At 41.9% G+C, this 22,946-nt stretch overlaps 1 protein-coding gene and 1 long non-coding RNA gene across 7 annotated transcripts in view; one reads left to right on the top strand and one right to left on the bottom strand.

Moving 5' to 3' along the window:
- LOC138359852 (uncharacterized) overlaps nt 1-22,946 on the top strand; it is a 79,674-nt gene that overhangs the window by 34,991 nt on the left and 21,737 nt on the right. The window lies entirely within an intron of this gene.
- The window catches only part of LOC123746808 (uncharacterized), a 76,769-nt gene that overhangs the window by 14,742 nt on the left and 39,081 nt on the right, over nt 1-22,946 (bottom strand). The window contains exons 1-2 of one of the 5 annotated variants that reach the window (XM_069319566.1): nt 6,497-6,514; nt 2,923-3,095 (exon numbers count right to left, since the gene is read on the bottom strand). In XM_069319566.1, coding sequence (XP_069175667.1) covers nt 2,923-3,081 — 159 coding nt within the window. In that variant the 5' untranslated portion in view covers nt 3,082-3,095; nt 6,497-6,514. Of the gene's footprint in view, nt 1-2,922; nt 3,096-6,303; nt 6,515-22,946 lie in introns of those variants that run through there. The other 4 variants (XM_069319563.1, XM_069319562.1, XM_069319564.1 and 1 more) reach the window with 4 other exon arrangements.

A 22,946-nucleotide genomic window follows, 5' to 3' on the forward strand; every position in this document is an offset into this window, starting at 1 on the left:
TTAAAAACTCTCTAGTTCATGTATTTAGCTTCATCTAGTTTTCTATTGCTTTGGAAAGGAAAAAAATGTAACAATTCATTGTGTCGAGGGACTGACAGCTAGTATACAGTACATGTTAGGCCTATATGTAGGTCCCTCTCCCCCCCCCCCCTCTTGGACAAATTACTGACCCTCCCCAGGATGCAACGCAAAATGCTAGCTCCTGGGTACACATTTGCTACTGGGTAAACAAGGCATTAGGCGATAGAAAACTATCCCAAACATTTCTGTCCCGCCTAGGATTAGAACCGAACTCTAAAGTGTGGGTCAAGAACGAACCCCACTGTACTACCGGGACCCCATTAACTCGTTTATTTTATAAAGTAGCAAAATTGTTGACTGAGCTACAACAAGGTAATGTCAAAGGCCTCCCATCTGCTGGATATTAATAAAAAAAAGTCGATTCATGGTTTAATTAGCCGGTCGTGGTGAAGTATACGCGTCAAGTTTCGCTAATTAAATTTTGTGTAACTTTTCACTGCGGAATTAAGAACAATTTACATTAGTAATTTTAATGTTTCTCACTTTAAAAAAGTAATTTGTTTACAAAAATTTCTGTAATTGAAGCATCGATATTAATATTTAACCCCATGTAAGGAGTCTTCACATTAGCAATGTCTTACTTGACAACCTCAATAATTATAGTGCTACAGGTATCTGGGTGTGTCACGTCTCTAATTACGCTTCTGCAATTGCAGCCTAAATCAGATACTGTACATTCTCCTGCGGAATTTGTAAACGTGTACTTAAGAAGCAAAAAAATTTAAGTTTCAAAATAACTTTAACGTGTCGCTCAGATTACTAGTGTACAAGATAATGAGTGTTGGGGCCACCTGTTGAAGTTTGCTTGGTTGTGGTTGTAGTTCCTGGTAACATTTTACAGACCTACTTTCCCTTGCTCAACAGTTAAGTAGGAATTACTCTGCGCATAACTTGGTTTACCAGATACAAGTAAATTACTGGCGCTCGTTCGTCCTCACGAACACCTCAGCCCAACACGCCACCCGCGCTCTCCTCACCACCACAACCACACACTGTCACACCCAAGCAACCACAAACTGCCATCTTGCAACGCTGTTGAGAACACTGCACCTCCTCCATTTCCCCACAGCACTGCATCCCCCACTTTTCCATCCTCACTCCCCCCTCCCCAAAACCACCTCTCCTTTCCAAACCTCACTCAGCCCAGCCACTCTAGTTGAACGGTAGAGCGACGGTCTTGCTTCATGCAGGTCGGCGTTCAATCCTCGACCGTCTAAGTGGTTGGGCACCATTACCTTTCCCCCATCCCAAATCCTTAGCCTGACTCCGTCCAAGTGCTATAGTCTTAATGGCTTGGCGCATTTCCCCTGATAATTCCCTCCCTCCAACCTCACTCCCCACAAACACGGCACCCATTCCAAGACCCCCCCCCCCCAACTCTGCACCCCCTTCCTAGATCCCCCCTACAAACACTGCACCCATTCAAAGAGCCCCCCTCCCATAAACACTGGGCCCCTTCCTTTGTCTATACAACGCTCCACTCTAAACCACAATAATAACACACATTTAATCTAGAGCGTGAATCTTGCCCTAGTCATTTTACACTGAAGTGTAACATGCTTGAAGCAGTGGACAGTGGTAAAAATTTGATTATTACCTTTACGACTGTAAAAGAAGAGTAATAGACTGAACGTGGGATCGGAACACACTTGTACTTGGGACCTATGTTATTTACGTTTCTTTAAGTAAATAATGAGTAAAGGATGAAAATATATTAAACACATATTCAACTGTGTAATTGCCGATTGACCTCTTAGTACGCTTAAATTTGAACGGTGAAGTGTAAATTTAAATATTTTTTTTGGCTAGTAGAGTGACGGCTCTGTGTCGATATTGTTAAATATTAAAATCGACTAGTTCTGAGGTGACTAGAACCCACGACCGAGAGAATCCCAGCCATGACTAGCCACTGGACAACCCTGATCTGGGCGATTAGGGGTCGTACGTAGAACTTTAGACCAACTTCAGTAGGGGCCTCCAAGTCTGCCTGCGATTTCAGTAAAAATCCGGTTGTATGACTTAAGTCAAGGTGGTGCATTGCTTAGCGTTAGTGGGTGGGAAAATCTGTCGCGGGTTAGAGTCACCTCAGAGCTAGAGTTGATTTTTCTCTTCGATATACATCACGTTAGTGTCATTTCTCTGCAACTGGTAAATGTTAAATCAGCAATAACAATACTTTAACAGTTTCATACGAACAAGCGTTAATAACATACTGCAAAAAGCATTAGAAAAATTATTGCCAGCGATCTTTGTCATAAAACGCAGGAAAGGAAACGTCCAGGTTCTAAGCTGTAACCTTAAGCTATTTCTCTGTTAGCCTTATTGCCATTAGTTTGCTTGTATAGGCGAGAACACACTGATCACATACGGTTATTGTGCTATTAGTACTTTTACACGACAGGACTAACTTTTCTCATTATGCATCATGGATGTGTTTATAGTAAATTAATGGCGAATCCATTGCCGTCTAAATTCCTCTTTAGGTTAATTTCGACCGACAAATCCTTAAATCATTTAACTTTGTTTCTCATTTTTAAGATTACGTTTAGTTTGAATTAGTCTCTGATGCAAGGTTGCTTTCCTGATTGTGCCACATGTTCTGGCAATACCTTTTATCTTTACAAGTACCGTGAATAGTCCGAGTGTGGAACAAAATCTTCATGCTATTATGCTGTTGAGAATTCTGTCGTAGTCGGTAATAAATGGATATTACAACATTCATGTGGTCTATCAACGGTCAAGTTTGCTTCAAGTGACTTTTAGGAAGTGCTTAAAAAGGTATACAAAATGATTAAAAATACATGTTCTAGACAACATTGAAAACAATTATATTCTGCTTACCCTCTCAAAATTAAATTCCGGATCGACGGTTAGGCTGGCGCAGTCTCCGAACTCAAGAAATTTGGGAATACCAAAGGCATCAGTGTTAGGGACGGGAAGCAGCGCCAGTACGCACGCCCACACGCCCAAATGCACCCATCCAGGTGCTGCCACGCCCATCTTTAGTAACTGATCTGCAAAATAGGTGATTTTTATACATTTCTATAATCAGATTCAGTCACATGTGTTTATTACTTTTAGTTTTGTGATGTCAGTGCACAAATGGCAGGGACAGCCACTGGAACCAACAGATGATTAACTGGTTCAGTGATGGGGTCCTGTGGTTCCTGACAACGTTATTGAAGATAAGAACATAAGAACAAAGGCAACTGCAGAAGGCCTATTGGCCCATACGAGGCAGCTCCTATCTATAACCACCCAATCCCATTGGGTGGTTACATGTTGACCACAACACAAACATCAAATTTATGAAGGCAACTTAGATAAATCAAGAACACTATTGCAAATCTTGTGTTCACTCGTGTTCATCGTTTGCATCTTGGCGCTTTACGGCAACCACGAGAACATATCGAGACGTTCTCGTGCATTATATGGAAAAAAGCTCGCTGGTGTCCCTTACACTCTTGAATTATTTCCTCAGTCTACGTTATTCCTATTCAGCAAAATCATATTTAGTTTTTCAATAAAAACTTAATTTTGCCCGAAATTTCAAACCAAGTTTGCTAGTGCTCGCGCAGTTTTTTAACCCAAGATGCCATTAATAAAGTATTTGCGAACTATTATTTTCTATATTCCGTTTAGTATTACTTTAAATACATTTATTTTCAATTTTCCACTAAAGATACAGCAACAGTACTTTAATTACGACAATTTGTATGGTTCCTGCAGTGACCATTATACAGCACGTTGAACCATAGTGGGTATTCAGACTATCCTTATATTACACGACTATGGATAAGAGTTGGATTTGCAAATTCCTTCCACAAAGTGTTTAAAAGCCGATCGGATCAATATCAAATTTAAGTGCATTTTTTTTGTTTCTTAACTGTAAAGGGTATGTAAAGGATATTATATTATAATCATCGGAGCACGGAGCACAACTAAACGAACCTGATAGCTATCAGATGCTGGCTGGTTGGTTTCCCCCATTAGACTGTACATGAGAGGGAATAATTAGATTACAATTTAAATCTGTTGCCGAGAGATTGCATTTCACTTTAAAAACTGTTGGCGAGAGGCGATACAAATATCTACGTTGACCAGACCACACACTAGAAGGTGAAGGGACGACGACGTTTCTGTTCCTCCTGGACCATTCTCAAGTCTATTGTGGTCCAGGACGGACCGAAACGTCGTCGTCCCTTCACCTTCTAGTGTGTGGTCTGGTCAACTTTAGCCACGTTATTGTGACTCATCGCCTGCAAATATCTACGTCATTACATAAGAGGCGTGAGGTAAACTGGTATCCCTGCTTCACTATGATGGTGCAGTGCCCGAGCGTCCATATTCAGTTACCTGATCTACTTCATTATTCGCTTGGTCGCCGACAGTGTGAATATACATGTATATACACGTTAGGCTTATATTAGGTACCCCGGTGGTTTAACTATTGACCCTTCCCAGGATGTAACTCCACAATAGTTCCCCATCTCCCGGGTACCTATTTACTGCTAGGTGAACAGAACGTTCCCAACCATTTCCGTCTCACCAGGGTATCGTATACGGGGAAACACTGATTGCGAGTCTAGAACAAAGCTAATTGTACTACAGGATCTAACAAGATCTAGACCATTTCCTCGTACTAGTATAACTGTGCCTAACCGCCATTTAGGAAGCCATATTTTAAACTATTATCTCTTACAAGAATCGCGTACGCCAGCTGGAACGCATCTCAAAGCATCAAGAATATATTTTGCAACAAGATGAGCTGTATACATTTCCTTGAAATGATCACCTCTGTAGTCCTTGCACTATTAGGACAACATATCCAGCTTCTAGTTACATTAGTATTAGAGAATTTACTTTGGTATATTTGCTGGTTGGTCAGTAAACTGTTGTGATGGTATGAACACTATTACAGTGGTCCTGACGATGTTTTTAAGGCAGCCAGGAGAGTAAGGAGACGAGTACTTTAGGTAAAGGTGCAGCGAACACAAACCTTAGGGAACCTCTCATGTCAAATTAGTTCATATATTTTTGGTACAATATATTTTTACGAACAATAGATTGTAGTCTTTTCAGTTTTCATAATGAAAATATAACGTCATTGGACAGTAATTACAGGAGGAATTAAGACAGGTTACTATATACCCAATGGGCACAATATCCAAGACAAGATTACAATTTATCAAATTGTAATCAAAGATTACAACGTTAATTCAACGTTGAATTAACATCACGAGCCATAATGTTCGACAACCGGATGCTTTTCATCCATTGCTGCTTTTCAAAATCCATTTAGAAAAAATCTTCGGGAAAATGTAAATACCTTTGACAAGCCGCCAGCTTCCTGTTCCTGTCGAGGTTCATTATAACTCAAGAACCATTGTCTAAATTTGATTACGTTAGAACTTTTAAAATGGTTAAATTTAGACAAGAGCAAATGCCGTTGAGGCTTTTGTTCCACACGAAATTTTCCCTTAAAGGTACAAGTTTTCGTAAAGGTAACTAGATCCTTTTATTTTCCACGATTAATGCTTATGGATTCAAACCAAACACTTTAATTTTACTTTTTTCATCGGGCAGCAAAGCTAATACCAAATATCAATCGGTACGAAATTTCATTTGACAAAAAAAAAAAAAAAAAAAATCCAATTCTTTTGTACTTTATAACCCTGGATATTTTGAGGCAGTTACTGCAGGTATACCTGTTAAGTAGAGGTTGGCCAGAAAGTTGTCATGGGCTGAATAACTGCTCGAGGTTGATAGTATTTGCCTAGTCCTCATTACGTGGAGTCATTAGATAATTCAAGCCCTCCAAAAAGTGAATTACCTATATCCGCTATGAACTATGTATACAGTGTGGATTGTTGTACCCAAAAAAATTTTTTGCCTTTTATATTATTCCAATAGTGCATGTCAAAAGGTGGATCAATACCTATAAACTTGATCTTGTTCTAAGTAAGCAATCCTATGCCCAATGCATATCATGATATATACATACAATATAGGTGCTATATTGGCCTCAAGGTCTGGATTCGGTAGTTTCCTTTCTCGGATCCTTAACGAAACTAACATTAGAAATTGAATCATTTAGGTGCGGTAGTTCATATTTTATACTTCCATAAATAGTATTGATTCGTAGTCATTTTTGAATAGCAGCTGGTGATATTCAATGTGCTGTAAAATGCTGATAATGTGCTGAACTTAAACCTATCTTACTTATACCCTGTAGTCTTGAGAGAGATTGTAGGTGAACAATCTTAACTCTTCCGTAATCACAATTTCTTAGACTTACACGTAGAAGTAACACATCTGCATTATTTACGTAGACAGAGTAGTATGAAATAAAATCAAACCTACGCTGGGGTAGGTGTTTACAGTGGTATGGCGACCGGACTGTCGCACCACTTACCGAAAGGTCAACTACACACAAGGAATGCGAGTTCTCATGTCCGATCTTTTCTCGAACTGTGCTTCACTCAATTCCTATGCTCAAAGTACGTCTCTGAAAATGCTTCACCCACGCAATTTAAATTTAAATACTTGCCGACATAACCAAAGCACCTATGTTCAAACCCAAATTAAATAATAATAATAATAATTTTAATCTGAGGCAATTCAGTTTTTAATTACACCATATGAGTTAATAACGTTTGCGCCCTTAGGGAGGGGCAGCCGCTAAATTGCTGCATACCGACAGTTGTAGCGGCAGCTCTCCTCAGGCTATACTCGTCCAAGCTGCACACATCACCAAAAGGTGAATTCCTAAATATTTTCGCACTGTAATAAAAAACGGTATTTCATCAGCTATAGTTATTAACATTGTTGTATATTATTGTTTTTGTATAGGATACGTTAAGTTACGAGTTTTGGTTCTTTTGGAAATTATTTATGCTGCAGCCTCAGGCTAGGCTCGTTAAGGCGGTTACTAACCCCAAAGACGCTTTCATAAGTTTTAACGTACTGCGTATTGAAAACTGTTTTCAAATATAAATTATTATATATTAAAATTTCATGTATAACTAGCCAAAGGTTACATTAGGTTACTTTAGGTGTTAAGGTTCTGTTGGCAATTATTTTTGTTTGCAGTATGTTGACGAAGCATCAATCAAGTGCGATACGACAACGTGTTCTCAAGCCAGGCTCGTTAAAACGGCGGCGGTGAATCCCCCCCTTCCCCAATATGCATTCATTAATTTTAAAATACTGCGTATTAAAAATAGGTAATTTGTTCTCATATATAAGTTAATATATTAAAATTATGTGTACAGTTAGACATAGGTTAGGTTCTGTTGGTAATTATTTGTATTTGTAGTACGTGGGCGAAGCATTTATCCGTCCTCAGACAAAGTCCATTCCATCCAGCGGTCGACCCCAAAGACGCATTCATCAATTTTAACATGCTGTTCATTCAAAACAGAAATTTTATAAAATATAAATTATATTATTTTATATTAGAATATTGTACACATTTAGACACTGGTTAGGTTAGATTACGTGTTTAGGTTCTGTTGGTGATTATTTGTATTTGTAGTATGTGAGTGAAGCATTTACAGCGTTGGTTCGAAAAAAAGTCGTCAACGAAGCACTTTTTCCGGAAATGTTCGGACGTCATCAGTTGTGAGTCGTGTGTAAATCTTTTTTTATTCATAAACAGGGAGTTCATGATTTAATTTCTATATGTACGTGAACTTTCTTATTTTTTTTTGTCTACTGATTGACACACATTCCCTATAAATCTCCTGTCTTTGTGTAGCACAGTTGGCCAGGTCATCAGCCGGCTCGTTAGGCACTACAACAGGAAAATAAATTATCATAAACTTCATATTAACCACATTTGTCGTTATCTCTCTTTTTCTTATACAATCCTCAGCAATGAACATGCAAACGCAACTTCTGATTAATGAATCAATTGTTCCCTCGACGATATTATGGGTTATTCATGCCCTTGCCACCTCTTAGGTGGCTTAATCTTTATATTTTTTTTTTTTATTTTTACATGCAAGCATGCAAGTGAAAGACAATAAATACAATAAAATAACATGGAAACAAAACAAACAAAACAAACAAAATAAGAAACCACCGGCCAGAAGGAGCGACAGCCCAGGACAACAATTAGCAAAACTGGAGAAACGCACGTGAAACACAGCATACGTCAAGACACAAAACTTTAAACAATATATAAAACAATAACAAGCAAGCAATGCAAGCAAGAAAACAAAACATAGTTACAATAGAAAACAAGTCAAACAGAATTCACCGGTCGAAAGGACCGACAACAAAACACATCATAAGGTACAACATGAAGCATAACACAAGAAAATACACAACACACACCAAATCATGAAGAAAATCAAAATCAAAATAAAAACTAAAAAATTACAAAATTAAAAATTAAAAATAAACAACACAACATTGTAATACATTAATAGAACACACAGGGCAAAGTAAACAATACAAAAGCAAAGACATGAATAAGAACACCCTCCCCAAACACCGGCCTCCCAACAAACAAAAGGAGAGGCACGGGCACATAATACATTAGGGCAAACAAAACGCCAGAGGGGCATACAACACTACATTTAGCAAAGAAACAGGAAGTTCAACGGGCATACTTGCCCGGGAACATGACCCGTGGGAACCGCACATTGAACGCCTCCCATCGTAACCACCCCCGAGGGTCATGTTCATCCACCGGGGACGCCACTTCAACCGGAACACTGGCAACAAACACCCGCAAACAGGGGACCCAGATGGTATCACTTCTGAGGCGAGTAATCGCCACTCTTTCTCACATCATGGGAACCCCACCACCATGAAAATTCTCCGGCTTGTCAGACAGAAATAACTCGGCAATCTCTGTCCAGTGGCAACACGTCCTCCAGGTCCCCAACGCGCACCCTCACAGGAGAGAGCCGGACATAGGACACCACCACAGGGGCACCAGCGACCACGGGCACACCACCAGATGACTGCAGAGAACCTGGGCGGCGCGCATCCTTCCGTAAGGTCACTACCAGGCCACGCCCATCACCAGCACCCACACCATCCCTGGCAGCGGAAGCCACCACACCCCACTGCGGAGTCCCCTGGCGGAGAAGGAACAGCAGGCACTCCCGAGACACGGGCACCAGCACCAGCAGGACCTCCACCACCACCAACCGTGGAGACATCGACGCATCCGGATCCACACCGTCAACATCCGAAGGCCCACAGTCACTGAAGTCCCCAACATCGGCCCAGGCAGAAGATGAACGCCGGGAACGTTCGGGCTCTGGCCGGATATCGTCAGAGCCGGAAGTGGACCCAGAAACACGGGTACCACCAGCCGGACGAATCGATGCCCGACGCAGAACAGCAGCAGCCTCTACCACAGGGGAAACCGGGCCACACACAGCAGGAGGCTCCACAGCCACCCCAGCATCCAGCACACCTGGGACCCAAGTCGAGAACACAGGCACAGCAGCCGAAGACGAGGGAGAAGACGGCGACACCTCACAGGGAGCACCAGGAAGGCCCACGGGAGCAGCGGGGGCAGTAACAGGAGCAGAAAGACCATGTGACGGCACTGCAACAACCAGAGGAATGTCGGGCGATGCAGGGGGAGCTGCAGCAGCTAATGGGACGTGCACCTCCCCATCCCTGGAGTCCTCGTCCAGAGGGAGCGGCGGGAAATCCTCCTCCCGGAACAAGTTGACAGGAGCAGCAGGGGCCTCAGAGCACCTGGCAGCCTGATGCCCTAACAGGCCACACTGGAAACTGGTACGGGATTGCCTGGCATAATACACCCGGACGTAGTATACCATAAGCCGGGCAGAAGATGGTATATCCGACCGCAGGCGCATCCCCAAGGTACGAATGTTCGTCCGCCTTCCAGCATATCTCCCCGAGAAGAGCGTGTTCACCCGCACGCTGACAACAGCACCAAACCCTCCGAAGTAACGCCAGAGGAGGTCTTCAGGAAACTCCAGGGGCGCCTCATAGACACTGACATAAGTCAGGGCGCCACTACGATCTGAAATTGCCACAGAGCTGGCACCACCCGGCAGCGGCAACGTACGCCCCTCGTAACGACGGAGGAAGTCCTGGTACTCCTCCTCCCTCACGAATTTGATAACAACCCGGTGAGCGGTTACAAGCTCCACACAGTAGATAGCCTCCACCGGGATACGAAGCATGTCACACATAACCACCTCGATGTCCTGATATCCATCCCGGCTAGTGAACTCCAGGCCCACGGAGTTCACACGCTCAACAGGGGGAAGATGGCCGCCCATGTCAAACTTGCAGCCAGGCAGCAACAAACTGAGAGGGCAGAGATGCCCACACCACCTGGCGACCAAAGCGGCAAACAACCCCAACAACCAGGGAGGGTCGGCAAGACGTCCTCACTCCACGGCTGTCAGGGCACCACTCTAATCTTTATAAATAAATCCTCGGTGATAAATGTGAAGATATTTTATCCGTCATGAACTTCTTCATCCGAATCATCGAAAATGACCTGCAATTCAGCTTGTGTAGACAATATACAGTTACTAGATGGAAGCCCAATTGTCCTGTAGTCTGTGATGTACCCACTGGATTCCCATACCCCCCTGACCCCGCTCCCCTCCTCCTCCTCGGTAGGGTTGCTGGGAGAGCTCTGCATATTTGCGTAACGTGAAGCCTAATTTGTATTCTGCTGTGCGCTGCTAGGCCACACCCATGTTGACCCCCCGAAATTCCTCATCCTCTTTGGGTGTAGCATTCGTGTTGCACTTTTCCAGCTTATTTGTACTCTTCTGGTCTATCCACATAAATTTTGTTATTGCAGCGTGTTACTGTCCTGTTCTATTAATGTATGGTCTTCTGTTTAGCCCTCTTTTATTTTTTTATTTTTACCCGCTTGTTTTTCCACGTGTACTTGAATATCCACACATGTGTGAATACTTCCTAGTGTAAATATACAGAAAATACATAACAGTGACTGGAGTGTTAAGCTTGATTGGAATCTGCCAACTGTTTTTTGTCTGTAAGGGATCCTACATCGGCTCGTTTCGCCTGCGAACGATCGCCCCTCAAGGATTCACAGGATTTGGTTTACATTGTGTTCACGTTGTGTGCGGTGATGGTGATCTGCGGTGGCAGCTCTGGGGCCTGCTCTTGGTGCAGCGGGAAGGAATTATAAGGGAAAAGCACCAAGCCATTACGACTACATAACACTTAAGAAGGGTCAGGATTAGGATTTGGGATGGGACGGGGGAAAGGAATGGTGCCCAACCACTTGAACGGTCAGGGATTGAACGCCGACCTGAATGAAGCGAGACCTTCGCTCTACCGTCCAGCCCAAGTGGGGGGGCTTGCTGCAGCGGGAGAATTATAATATTAATTTACATTTTAAACAACTGCCTCGAAATCCTGTAGTTGCTTGTCTTTATTTTTATTCTTATTATTTATTTATTTTCCGAATATATAGTACTTTTATTTAGACGTGGTCACTTTACCTGGACGATACAATGATAAATAGAATTTTAATATCTGAAAATAATTATATTGTTTAAGGAATCAAATGCTCTTTATTGAAGTTTTTTTTTTTTAGATTATTTTGACAATATATTTTGAGACCGTAAGGTTTGTCATATTTCATGTTTGTCATATTGGTGAGAGATTTCCCGAGTTATTATCTCTCCCTAAGGATCTGTGGTGTTCCCTGGCTAGAGAAATTGGTGTTTATTGTGTCGACCCTCGAGAAATTGAAATTGAAATAAGTTTATTGAGGTAAAATACACACAAAGGGATGAGGTAGCTCAAGCTATTCTCACCCCATTCAGTACATCGTGTTAATACATACATAGACACACATCACAAGCAATAAACGTATTACCGAACAGTCTGAGAGACAAACATATACATTTCCTGACCCTCGAGAGGATCCGCACAATAAACGCGAGGAGTGTGAAGGTCACGGGAGGTGAATGATAAAGTGACCAAGGCCAAAGTTAGGGTACGTTTGGCTACGTGGTCATTGTTCAGGCTTAGTTGTGGCGCCCAACCACTTGGGCCGGGAGTTAAGTAACTGGTGTATAGCCCGTGCTCCATGGACACTTCGTTCTGAGTAGCTAAATCTGAAACAACAACAATAGGCAGCTGTTGTAAATCGCAGTAAGAGCTCCACCGCGACACTTCCCTTACTCCGTACAAGATCACCATTTGGTCACCATTTGGTCCGGGAGACATCTCCCGTCACGCAGGGTGCAGTCGCACCTCCACAGATCTCCAGTATCATCTTTTGATACTGGTAATGGCTCAAGAGGGCCACCACTTACAGGCTATTCATGCCCGTGCCACCTCTTGGGTGGCTTAATCTTCATCAATCAATCAATCGTACAAGATCTCCTTATGGAGGCCACATCACCAAACTCCAATGACAACACAGCCATGTCAGCTCGCAGCAAGACTCAGATTAAGAAAAAATCTAAGACCTAGAAGCCTTCACTAACTCACCAGCTCTATAATTGGTACATCTTGCCCTCAGAGACCCCCCCCCTCCTCCCAAACAAAAACTTTCATCCATTTACAGATCTCCAGTATCAGCTATTGGTAATGGCTCCAAAGAGCTTCCACTTACGGGCTATTCATGGCCGTGCTACCTTTTAAGTGGCTTAATCATTATCAGTCAGTCAATCAGGCAACTGTTGTGGGTTACATCCTGGGTTGGTCATTAGTTCGACCAGTAGGAACCTCGATACAAGCCAGAGTACAGGCGTCCTGACCCAGACAACGGGAATTCTAGAGAGATCCCTGTGGGGCTAACTATCCAAGAGTTTCGTTAAGTTCGTCGTTAAATTCTCGTTATCAATATTAATTCAATGATGGTTACGTTGATTCTGCGTTGAATTGACGTTCTCTTGGACAGTGTACCACTGGGAATAATGACTCCAGATTATTGAATGATCGTCTCGTTAATACTTTTGGTCCCTGCAGCATATTCTTGCGGGGAACCGCATTAATAAACAAAAAAAAACAGAAAATCTCAGTGCAGTATTTTATAATGGTTAGTTCGTAAATCATGTGTTAAAAGACCAAATAATAGGTTAATGGTTATTACTACGGCTTTTAAACAAAAATATCGCAGTGATTAAAATTACAATGAATGACGCTGGTGTCAAAGTTGAAATCATAACTTCTAAGGCAAAAATTCCAGTGGTTAAGGTCCGAACGATAGTAAACTATATCACAGTGGTGAAGGTTATATTCTTGAGGTTATTTTGAGATGTTTTCGAGGCTTAGAGTCCCCGCGGTCCGGTCCTCGACCAGGCCTCCAACCCCCAGGAAGCAGCCCGTAGCTGCTAACTGCCAGGTACCTATTTACTGCTAGGTAACAGGGGCATCAGGGTGAAAGAAACATTTTGCCCATTTGTCTCCGCCTCCACCTGGGATCGAACCCGGAACCTCAGGACTACGAATCCAAAGCGCTGTTCACCCAGCTGTCAGACGCCCAAGGTAACCATTGGTTAATGACAAAACGCAGCAATTAAATATAAAATCACTAGGAATATAATTGCATTTTTCGGTTAAGTTCAAAGTAAGAAATGTGGTAAATAAAATTTTGATAATTTTGCCCAAAGCCAAGTTATAGAGCTACAAATCTGTAACTCCGTTATTAAGAGCTTAAATCACAGTGGTTATGGCCTAATTTTTAGCTATAAAGGGCAAAATCTAATGGCTTAGGGCGCAGAGATTTTAGTAAAAATCACAGCGTTTAAAGCTAACTTAGCTGAGTTGATAAATCACATTTAATAAAAAACTGGAAGGCCGTGATATTAACTGTGTAAAATCAGTGATCAAAACTAAAATCACAGTGATTAAAGCCATGATTACAGTTGTCTATCCCAAAATAACAAAGGTCTGCAAACATGCGGTTTGCGAAGTCAGATTAGAAAATAGTAAGTGTTATCAGCCAAAATAAGAGTGCTTAAAAGTAAATCCAATTGGTCAAAGTGAAAATATTGGTGGTAGACAAAGCCAGCATCTTGGTCGTGAAAAAGCCACAGTAGTCAAGGCCAAACTTTAACCATTCAGGACAGACATAAAGGTGTTTGAGGTAAAAAGAGAAAGAAAAACAAAATCCGCTCAAGTTAAATAGGGTGCAGGGTAGCGGCGCAGGTGGAGGCGGTCTCAGAGTCTATATATATATATTTTTTGAGATATATACAAGAGTTGTTACATTCTTGTACAGCCACTAGTACGCGTAGCGTTTCGGGCAGGTCCCTGGAATACGATCCCCGCCGCGAAGAATCGTTGTTACAACCAAGTACACATTTTACTGTTGAGTTAAACAGAGGCTACAGTTAAGGATTTGCGCCCAGTAAATCCTTCCCGGCCAGGATACGAACCCATGACAAAGCGCTCGCGGAACGCCAGGCGAGTGTCTTACCACTGCACCACGGAGACGTAAATATGATTCCTGACCAACCAACACAGCATGAAATGTATATGTTTATCTCTCAGAATGCTCGGTAATGTTTATTGTTTGTGGTGTGTCTATATATGTATGAACACGTTGTACTGAACGGGATGAGAATAACTTGAGCTACCTCATCCCTTTGTGTGTATTTTACCTCAATAAACTTATTTCAATTTCAACACATCACTCCTGTATCAACGAGATCGTTGGTGCCGTACACATAGAAGGTACATAAACAATAAAATAAGACAAACAAAACAAAAGGGTCCCAGTAGCACCGTCGGAATTCTCGACACATAGTCGATAATTCCGGGTTCGAATCCCGGGCTAGACAGAAATGTTTGGGCGCGTTTCCAATTGCCAAATGCCTCTGTTCTCCCAGCAGTAAATAGGTAGCCAGGAGTTGGTCAGCATGTTGTGGGGTTGCATCCTGGGGAAGGTCAGTAATAAAATATTAAACGTTCCCGAATATCATTAGGATCGCCGAAAGACATCAGACGAGTGATATCTTAGAAATGAAATTCACCGATAATTTGTCAGGGGCATAAGATTCAAAGGATTGAGGGGGGGGGGGGTTAAGATGAAAGGTCCGAGGAAAAGGCTCCTGGGCGTGAGGTCTCACTGTGGTCCGCGTACCCCAGAGTGACAACCTTACCTAACTCTTCAGACAGTGGTTCTCAACCTAGAGAGCCGTTGTTGGTGTTTTAGACTTAGCTACTCAGAACGAAATGCCCATGTACAACCCGTTCTCGCAAATTTAATAAGTCAATATTGACTTATTAAATATGTGCATAGGTGACATACTTAACATAATAGATACCCTTAAAAAGATTCATAGAAAACACCGACCTTACCTAACCTTGTTAGTATCTTAAGATAAGCATCTTATTGCTTCGTAATTACAATTATTACCTAACCTATAATAGGTATAGGTTAAGTAATAATTGTAATTACGAAGCAATAAGATGCTTATCTTAAGATACTAACAAGGTTAGGTAAGGTCGGTGTTTTCTATGAATCTTTTTAAGGGTATCTATTATGTTTAGTATATCACCTATGCACGTAGTTAATAAGTCAATATTGACTTTACGAATTTGCGAGAACGGGTTGCCATGTAGCACGGATGTAGCACGGGCTATAGTGAGCCTGTAACTGAGTTCGGTTATTCGCGATAACCTTGTTACTGTGATCTAGAGAGCCATATAACCCAAAACACACAGAAATCACAATACCGTTATATATCAAATGAACAAATCCACAAGCAAAGAGGGTTCGAACCTACGTCCGGGATGATCCGAGACGCGCCTTAGTCGACTGCGCCTCGACAAATCCTTGTGGGTTTGTTCATATAGCCCAAGTTTAAGTCAATTATTCTGGTAGAAGACTGGTCAGCAGAGGAGGCAGTAGGGGTGAGGGGAATGTAGTTGGGGGAATAGGACTTGGCCGCCTATGGGAAGGAGGATGGTGGGGGGGGGGGGGGGTGCGAGAAAAGGGGGTCCAAGGCGAAGAGAGGCACAAGGAAGCGTCAGTTCTCCCGGCATCTATGACCATCACAGTAGCAATACAAACTAAATAATTTCCCGATTGATTGATTGATTGATGAAGATTAAGCCACCCCAAAAGGTGGCACGGGCATGAATAGCCCGTAAGTGGTGGCCCTTTTGAGCCATCACCAGTATCAAGAGATGATACTGGAGATCTGTGGAGGTGCGACTGCTCCCTGCGTGACGGGAGATGTCTCCCGTGATTTTCCCGATGTGTGTTGACACTTTCAGAAAGGCTGCTGGACGGGTGCATCCCAAGAGAATTGTTATTGGAACAAATCTACCATCAAGGCATTAATCGAGCGGTGTTTATTATGCAAACTTTCGGAAATGCGCGATATAAATATTAAATATAAATAATAAATAAATGTTTATTCAGGTAAGGTACATACAAGAGGTTTTACAAAAATTGAAAGATTTATAGATAGAGCTAGTACATACAATGCCTAAAGCCACTATTACGCAAAGCGTTTCGGGCAGGAAATATTTAACGACGTTTTCTTTTTCCTTTGTAGAAATATCGTGCCTTGTTTGCTTAAGTCAGCAACTGGCCTTTTATGGTGTAAATATTCCGGCGCACGGCCTTGAGATGACTACTGCCCCACCTGTTGAAGTCTCCCCTCTTGACACGACAAGACGCCAGACTGCTCCAGTCGACACAAAAACTTGAAACTGATTCTATAAATATAAAACTGCCCGAGTCGCTGGGGTGGTAATGGTGGGAAGGGCGGAGAGAGGAAGTAAAGGAGGGAAAAGCAGAGAAAAGGAAAAAGAAAAGGAAGGAGTAAAGTGTGAGGACCGGAAAGAGAAAGTGGGAAGAAGTGTAGGAATAAAGAGGAAAGTAAGAGGAAGGTTGAACAAATCCACAAGGGCCGTGACGAGGATTCGAACCTACGTCCGAGAGCATCCCAGACGCTGCCTTAATCGACTGAGCTACGACATGGTTTGCAATTAGTTTGTGTCTCTGAGAGGCATGCAGGATCCAAGTAAATTCAGTAGAATTTCTGGTTACAATCCTTATACCATGTCGTAGCTCAGTCGATTAAGGCAGCGTTTGGGATGCTCTCGGACGTAGGTTCGAATCCTCGTCACGGACCTTGTGGCTTTGTTCATTTGATGCATCACGCTATTGTGATTTGTGTGTGTAAGAGGGAGATTGCTTAAGGAGAGAGGAAGGGGAAGGAGACTGTAGCCATATGATAAGTCACCTCGGACACTTATACTTGTGAAGGATAACGATGTAGTTCTGTTGTTACGCTGTGACATGTGCGCCTCCGCCATTTGTCTTACCCATCCACAGTGTAATTTATACTTGTTAGTGAATTTAAAGCTAACAATTTAAAACTAAAACCTGATATGTATGAGAAAATAGCTGGAAATGTTAATAGCCCACACTGAGCTGTGGGAGAGAGCTCTTAGCCTGCTTACACTGATCTGTGGGAGAGAGAGCTCTTAGCCTGCCCACACTAAGCTGTGGGAGAGAGAGCTCTTAGCCTGCTTACACTGATCTGTGGGAGAGAGAGCTCTTAGCCTGCCCACACTGAGCTGTGGGAGGGAGAGCTCTTAGCCTGCTTACACTGATCTGTGGGAGAGAGAGCTCTTAGCCTGCCCACACTGAGCTGTGGGAGAGAGAGCTCTTAGCCTGCCCACACTGAGCTGTGGGAGAGAGAGCTCTTAGCCTGCTTACACTGATCTGTGGGAGAGAGAGCTCTTAGCCTGCCCACACTAAGCTGTGGGAGGGAGAGCTCTTAGCCTGCCCACACTGAGCTGTGGGAGAGAGAGCTCTTAGCCTGCCCACACTGAGCTGTGGGAGAGAGAGCTCTTAACCAACGAAGAAGTGTCAAACATTTGCTATTGTAACCTATATAACAATATACACCTATGTAACCTACACACACACACACACACACACACACACACACACACACACACACACACACACACACACACACACACACACACACACACACACACACACACACACTGGGAGTTAGACAGCTGCTACGGGCTGCTTCCTGGGGATGTGCGTGTGCGTGTGTTAGAGAGAAATATATGTAGTAGATATAGGCAAAATAAATTGGTTAGAAAGGCGGGGTCCAAGAGCTAATAGCTCGATTATGCAGCCACAAATAGTAAATAAATACAATACACGCACACATGATCACCACATACAAATTTATCAGAGGAATTGATATGGTAGATAAAGACAGTTTATTAAACACAAGGGACACGCACACTAGTGGGACACAGGTGGAAATTGAGTGCCCAAATGAGCCATAGAGACATAGAAATAACTTTTTTTAGTGACAGATTAGTTAACAAATGGAATACATTAGGAAGAGATGTGGTGGAGGCAGACTCCAAACACCGTTTCAAGTGTAGATACGATAAAACACCATAGGCCTAGGAATCTGTACACCAGTAGATTGACAGTTGAGAGGCGGGACCAAAGACCCGAAGCTAATCCCCCGCAAGCACAACTAAGTGAGTACACACACAATCACCAAAACACACACTCACTCTTCAAGTGTCGTGATGTTCCATTCCATTAGTGTATATTTGTAATTCATAGTATATTTGTAATTCATAGTATATTTGTAATTCATAGTATATTTGTAATTCATAGTATATTTGTAATTCATAGTATATTTGTAATTCATAGTATATTTGTAATTCATAGTATATTTGTAATTCATAGTATATTTGTAATTCATAGTATCGGCTCTGGCGCCAGTCTGTTGGCATACCTCTGAACTCTCTCGAGTTTCATTGTGTGTGTGTTTCCTCTGGATATAACTTGTATATTATGTTGACCAGACCACACACTAGAAGGTGAAGGGACGACGACGTTTCGGTCCGTCCTGGACCATTCTCAAGTCGATTGTCTTGAGAATGACAATCGACTTGAGAATGGTCCAGGACGGACGGAAACGTCGGTGTCCCTTCACCTTCTAGTGTGTGGTCTGGTCAACATACTTTAGCCACGTTATTGTGACTTATCGCCTGCACTTGTATATTATATTTGTCTTGTATGACTTCTTTGGGACTATATTCTGACGTTGGTCTAGTGCGTGTCTTGTGTTTCATCTCAAATATCAGTTCTCATGTGTTGGATAGTTTTTCAGTGTTAGATAGTTTAGTCACTGGTTTTGTCAGTGTTGGATAGTTTTCTCATTAGTTTTGTCAGTGTTGGATAGTTTTCTCATTAGGTTTGTCAGTGTTGGATAGTTTTCTAATTAGTTTTGTCAGTGTTGGATAGTTTTCTCATTAGTTTTGTCAGTGTTGGATAGTTTTCTCATTAGTTTTGTCAGTGTTGGATAGTTTTCTCATAAGTTTTGTCAGTGTTGGATAGTTTTCTCATTAGTTTTGTCAGTGTTGGATAGTTTTCTCATTAGTTTTGTCAGTGTTGGATAGTTTTCTCATTAGTTTTGTCAGTGTTGGATAGTTTTCTCATTAGTTTTGTCAGTGTTGGATAATTTTCTCATTAGTTTTGTCAGCGTTAGATAGTTTTGTCAGCGTTGGATAGTTTTGTCAATGTTGGATAGTTTTCTCATTAATTTTGTCAATAGTTTTGTCAATGTTAGACAGTTTTATCAGTGTTAGACAGTTGTCAATAGTTTATTTCATTGTTGGACTCTTTTGCCAATAGTTTTGTCAATACTGAATAGCTTTTCTCAATTGTTTTGCCATTGTTGAATAGCTTTGCCAAAGTTGGCTAGTTTTGTCAATATTGGATAGTTTTGTTAATAGTTTTGTCAACATTGTCAATTGTTTTGTCAATGTTGGATAGTTTTGACAATAGGTGTGTCAGTGTTGGATAGTTTTGACAATAGGTGTGCCAATGTTGGATAGTTTTGACAATAGGTGTGCCAATGTTGGATAGTTTTGACAATAGGTGTGCCAATGTTGGATAGTTTTGACAATAGGTGTGCCAATGTTGGATAGTTTTGACAATAGGTGTGTCAATGTTGGATAGTTTTGACAATAGGTGTGCCAATGTTGGATAGCTTTGACAATAGGTGTGCCAATGTTGGATAGTTTTGACAATAGGTGTGCCAATGTTGGATAGTTTTGACAATAGGTGTGTCAGTGTTGGATAGTTTTGACAATAGGTGTGTCAGTGTTGGATAGTTTTGACAATAGGTGTGTCAATGTTGGATAGCTTTGACAATAGGTGTGCCAATGTTGGATAGTTTTGACAATAGGTGTGCCAATGTTGGATAGTTTTGACAATAGGTGTGCCAATGTTGGATAGTTTTGACAATAGGTGTGCCAATGTTGGATAGTTTTGACAATAGGTGTGCCAATGTTGGATAGCTTTGACAATAGGTGTGCCAATGTTGGATAGTTTTGACAATAGGTGTGCCAATGTTGGATAGCTTTGACAATAGGTGTGCCAATGTTGGATAGTTTTGACAATAGGTGTGTCAATGTTGGATAGTTTTGACAATAGGTGTGCCAATGTTGGATAGCTTTGACAATAGGTGTGCCAATGTTGGATAGTTTTGACAATAGGTGTGCCAATGTTGGATAGCTTTGACAATAGGTGTGCCAATGTTGGATAGTTTTGACAATAGGTGTGCCAATGTTGGATAGTTTTGACAATAGGTGTGCCAATGTTGGATAGTTTTGACAATAGGTGTGTCAATGTTGGATAGTTTTGACGATAGGTGTGTCAATGTTGGATAGTTTTGACAATAGGTGTGCCAATGTTGGATAGTTTTGACAATAGGTGTGCCAATGTTGGATAGCTTTGACAATAGGTGTGCCAATGTTGGATAGCTTTGACAATAGGTGTGCCAATGTTGGATAGTTTTGACGATAGGTGTGCCAATGTTGGATAGTTTTGACAATAGGTGTGCCAATGTTGGATAGTTTTGACAATAGGTGTGCTAATGTTGAATAGCTTTGGTTAGAGGGTTCAAGACGTCCCCGAGCTGGAGAATGTGTTGCGTGTCGTGTGAAAGTCGCGGTATGCTTATATTTAAGACATGTTGAAATGCTCGTAAATTTAACAGCTGATCACAGCTGTTCTCGGAGCTGCCACAAAAACTTGTTTCTTTACTTAACACGAAGACGGAGAAGAAAGGATGAACCAGAACAATGGCGTGAACTTTATCAACTGTGTCTATTGTCAGGCTAAACGAAAGTTCTTTCATCCTAGACCTGCTTCCAGTACTATTAACACTGTGCTCTGTCTTCCCTTCATGTCTGAACTCAAAACTTTTACTAATACTTTTCGTCTTTCGTCCTCTTGACATAACGCTTGCCCTTCGACAAACTAACACTCTTCGTACTAATCTAGTTCACACTGCTCCTCCTGCTTCTAATGCTGCTGGTGTCTACTCTATTTCCTGTTCGTCTTGTCCTCTCCAATACTTTGGTGAAACGTACACTAAATGACAGACTTAAGGAACACAAAAGAAGTGTTAAGTCTGCAGACACTAACAATGCTCTCTTCTGTCATGTTAGGGACTCTAATCATCCTATTGATTGGTCTTCTTCTAAAATAATCTTTCCTGCCGTCTTGTTGAATCAGCTCTGATATACTACCTACACAACATGAACCTGAGTCCTGGCCTTGTTGCTGTTGACTCCTCCCTTTCACAGTACTTACTCAAATGCTCTAAACTTTCTAACATTCGTGACCTTACATAAGCCTACCCTTCCTATTCTCTTTCTTTTTCTTTCTCTTGTTTTCTCTTACGTTCCCATTCTTACTCCTATTATTACACCCTTTATTACACCTTACCTTCTGTATCTTTTACCTTGCTCCTATCTTCCTCTAAGATTTCAATCTCCTCACCTCTCTCTTGCCTACTTAATTGCCTTGCGTCTCTCATCTCATTACGGGCTCACCATAGTCCGTGCTACATGGACACTTCATCCTGAGTAGCTAAATCTTTAACAACAACAACAACATTTCATCTCAGGAGTTACAGTCCCGCTCCTGTGCCAGGTAAGTCAACTACGGGCTCACCATAGCCCGTGCTACTTGGAACTTTTCTTCCGAGTAGCTGAATCTAAAACAACAACTACATATCGTCTCAGCACACAGTTACAGCCCCGCTCCTGTGCCAGGTAAGTCCACTACGGGCTCACCATAGGCCGTGCTACTTGGAACTTTTCTTCCGAGTAACTGAATCTAAAACAACAACTACATATCGTCTCAGCACACAGTTACAGCCCCGCTCCTGTGCCAGGTAAGTCCACTACGGGCTCACCATAGCCCGTGCTACTTGAAACTTTTTGTTCACAGCAGCTGAATCTTAAACAGCAAAAACTCGTCTCATCACAATCGACTTAATAATGGTCCAGGACGGACCGAAACGTCGCCGTCTCTTCAATTTCTAGTGTGTGGTTTGGTCAACATTTTCCAGCCTCGTTATTGTGACTTCATCTACAAATGACGTGAGGAAAATTACCAAAATTAGACCCGGAAGGTCATAACAGATATTACCATTTGTTACAGCTAAGATGTATAAATAAATATACACGATTTCTTAAGATATATTTATAGTGCGAAGACTTAGTACAGTTACAAAACAATAAAACCACGCTGTCGGACGTATCCATCCGGATCATTGCATAACCTGAATATATGTCGTATTACAGAATAAATTTCTTTGGCTTGCGTAATATAGTAGTTTGCATGCACGTTCTCAGCTTTTTTTTATGTTGCATAAGATGCTGGGGCAGCATCTTGGGGCAGCTTGAGGCAACAACACATTTGAGGCATACTTTAGCGCCTCGGATTTTTTTTCCAGCTGGGGATTATTTTCTTTAATATTTGTATTGCATATGTTTGTTTTCATTTACTGTTTGTATTGACTGCTTTACCTACAGGGTTGACCTGGTAGTTCTTGGACCTC

Source organism: Procambarus clarkii, chromosome 93, assembly GCF_040958095.1.
Source record: "Procambarus clarkii isolate CNS0578487 chromosome 93, FALCON_Pclarkii_2.0, whole genome shotgun sequence".
NCBI classification, from domain to species: Eukaryota; Metazoa; Arthropoda; class Malacostraca; order Decapoda; family Cambaridae; genus Procambarus; species Procambarus clarkii.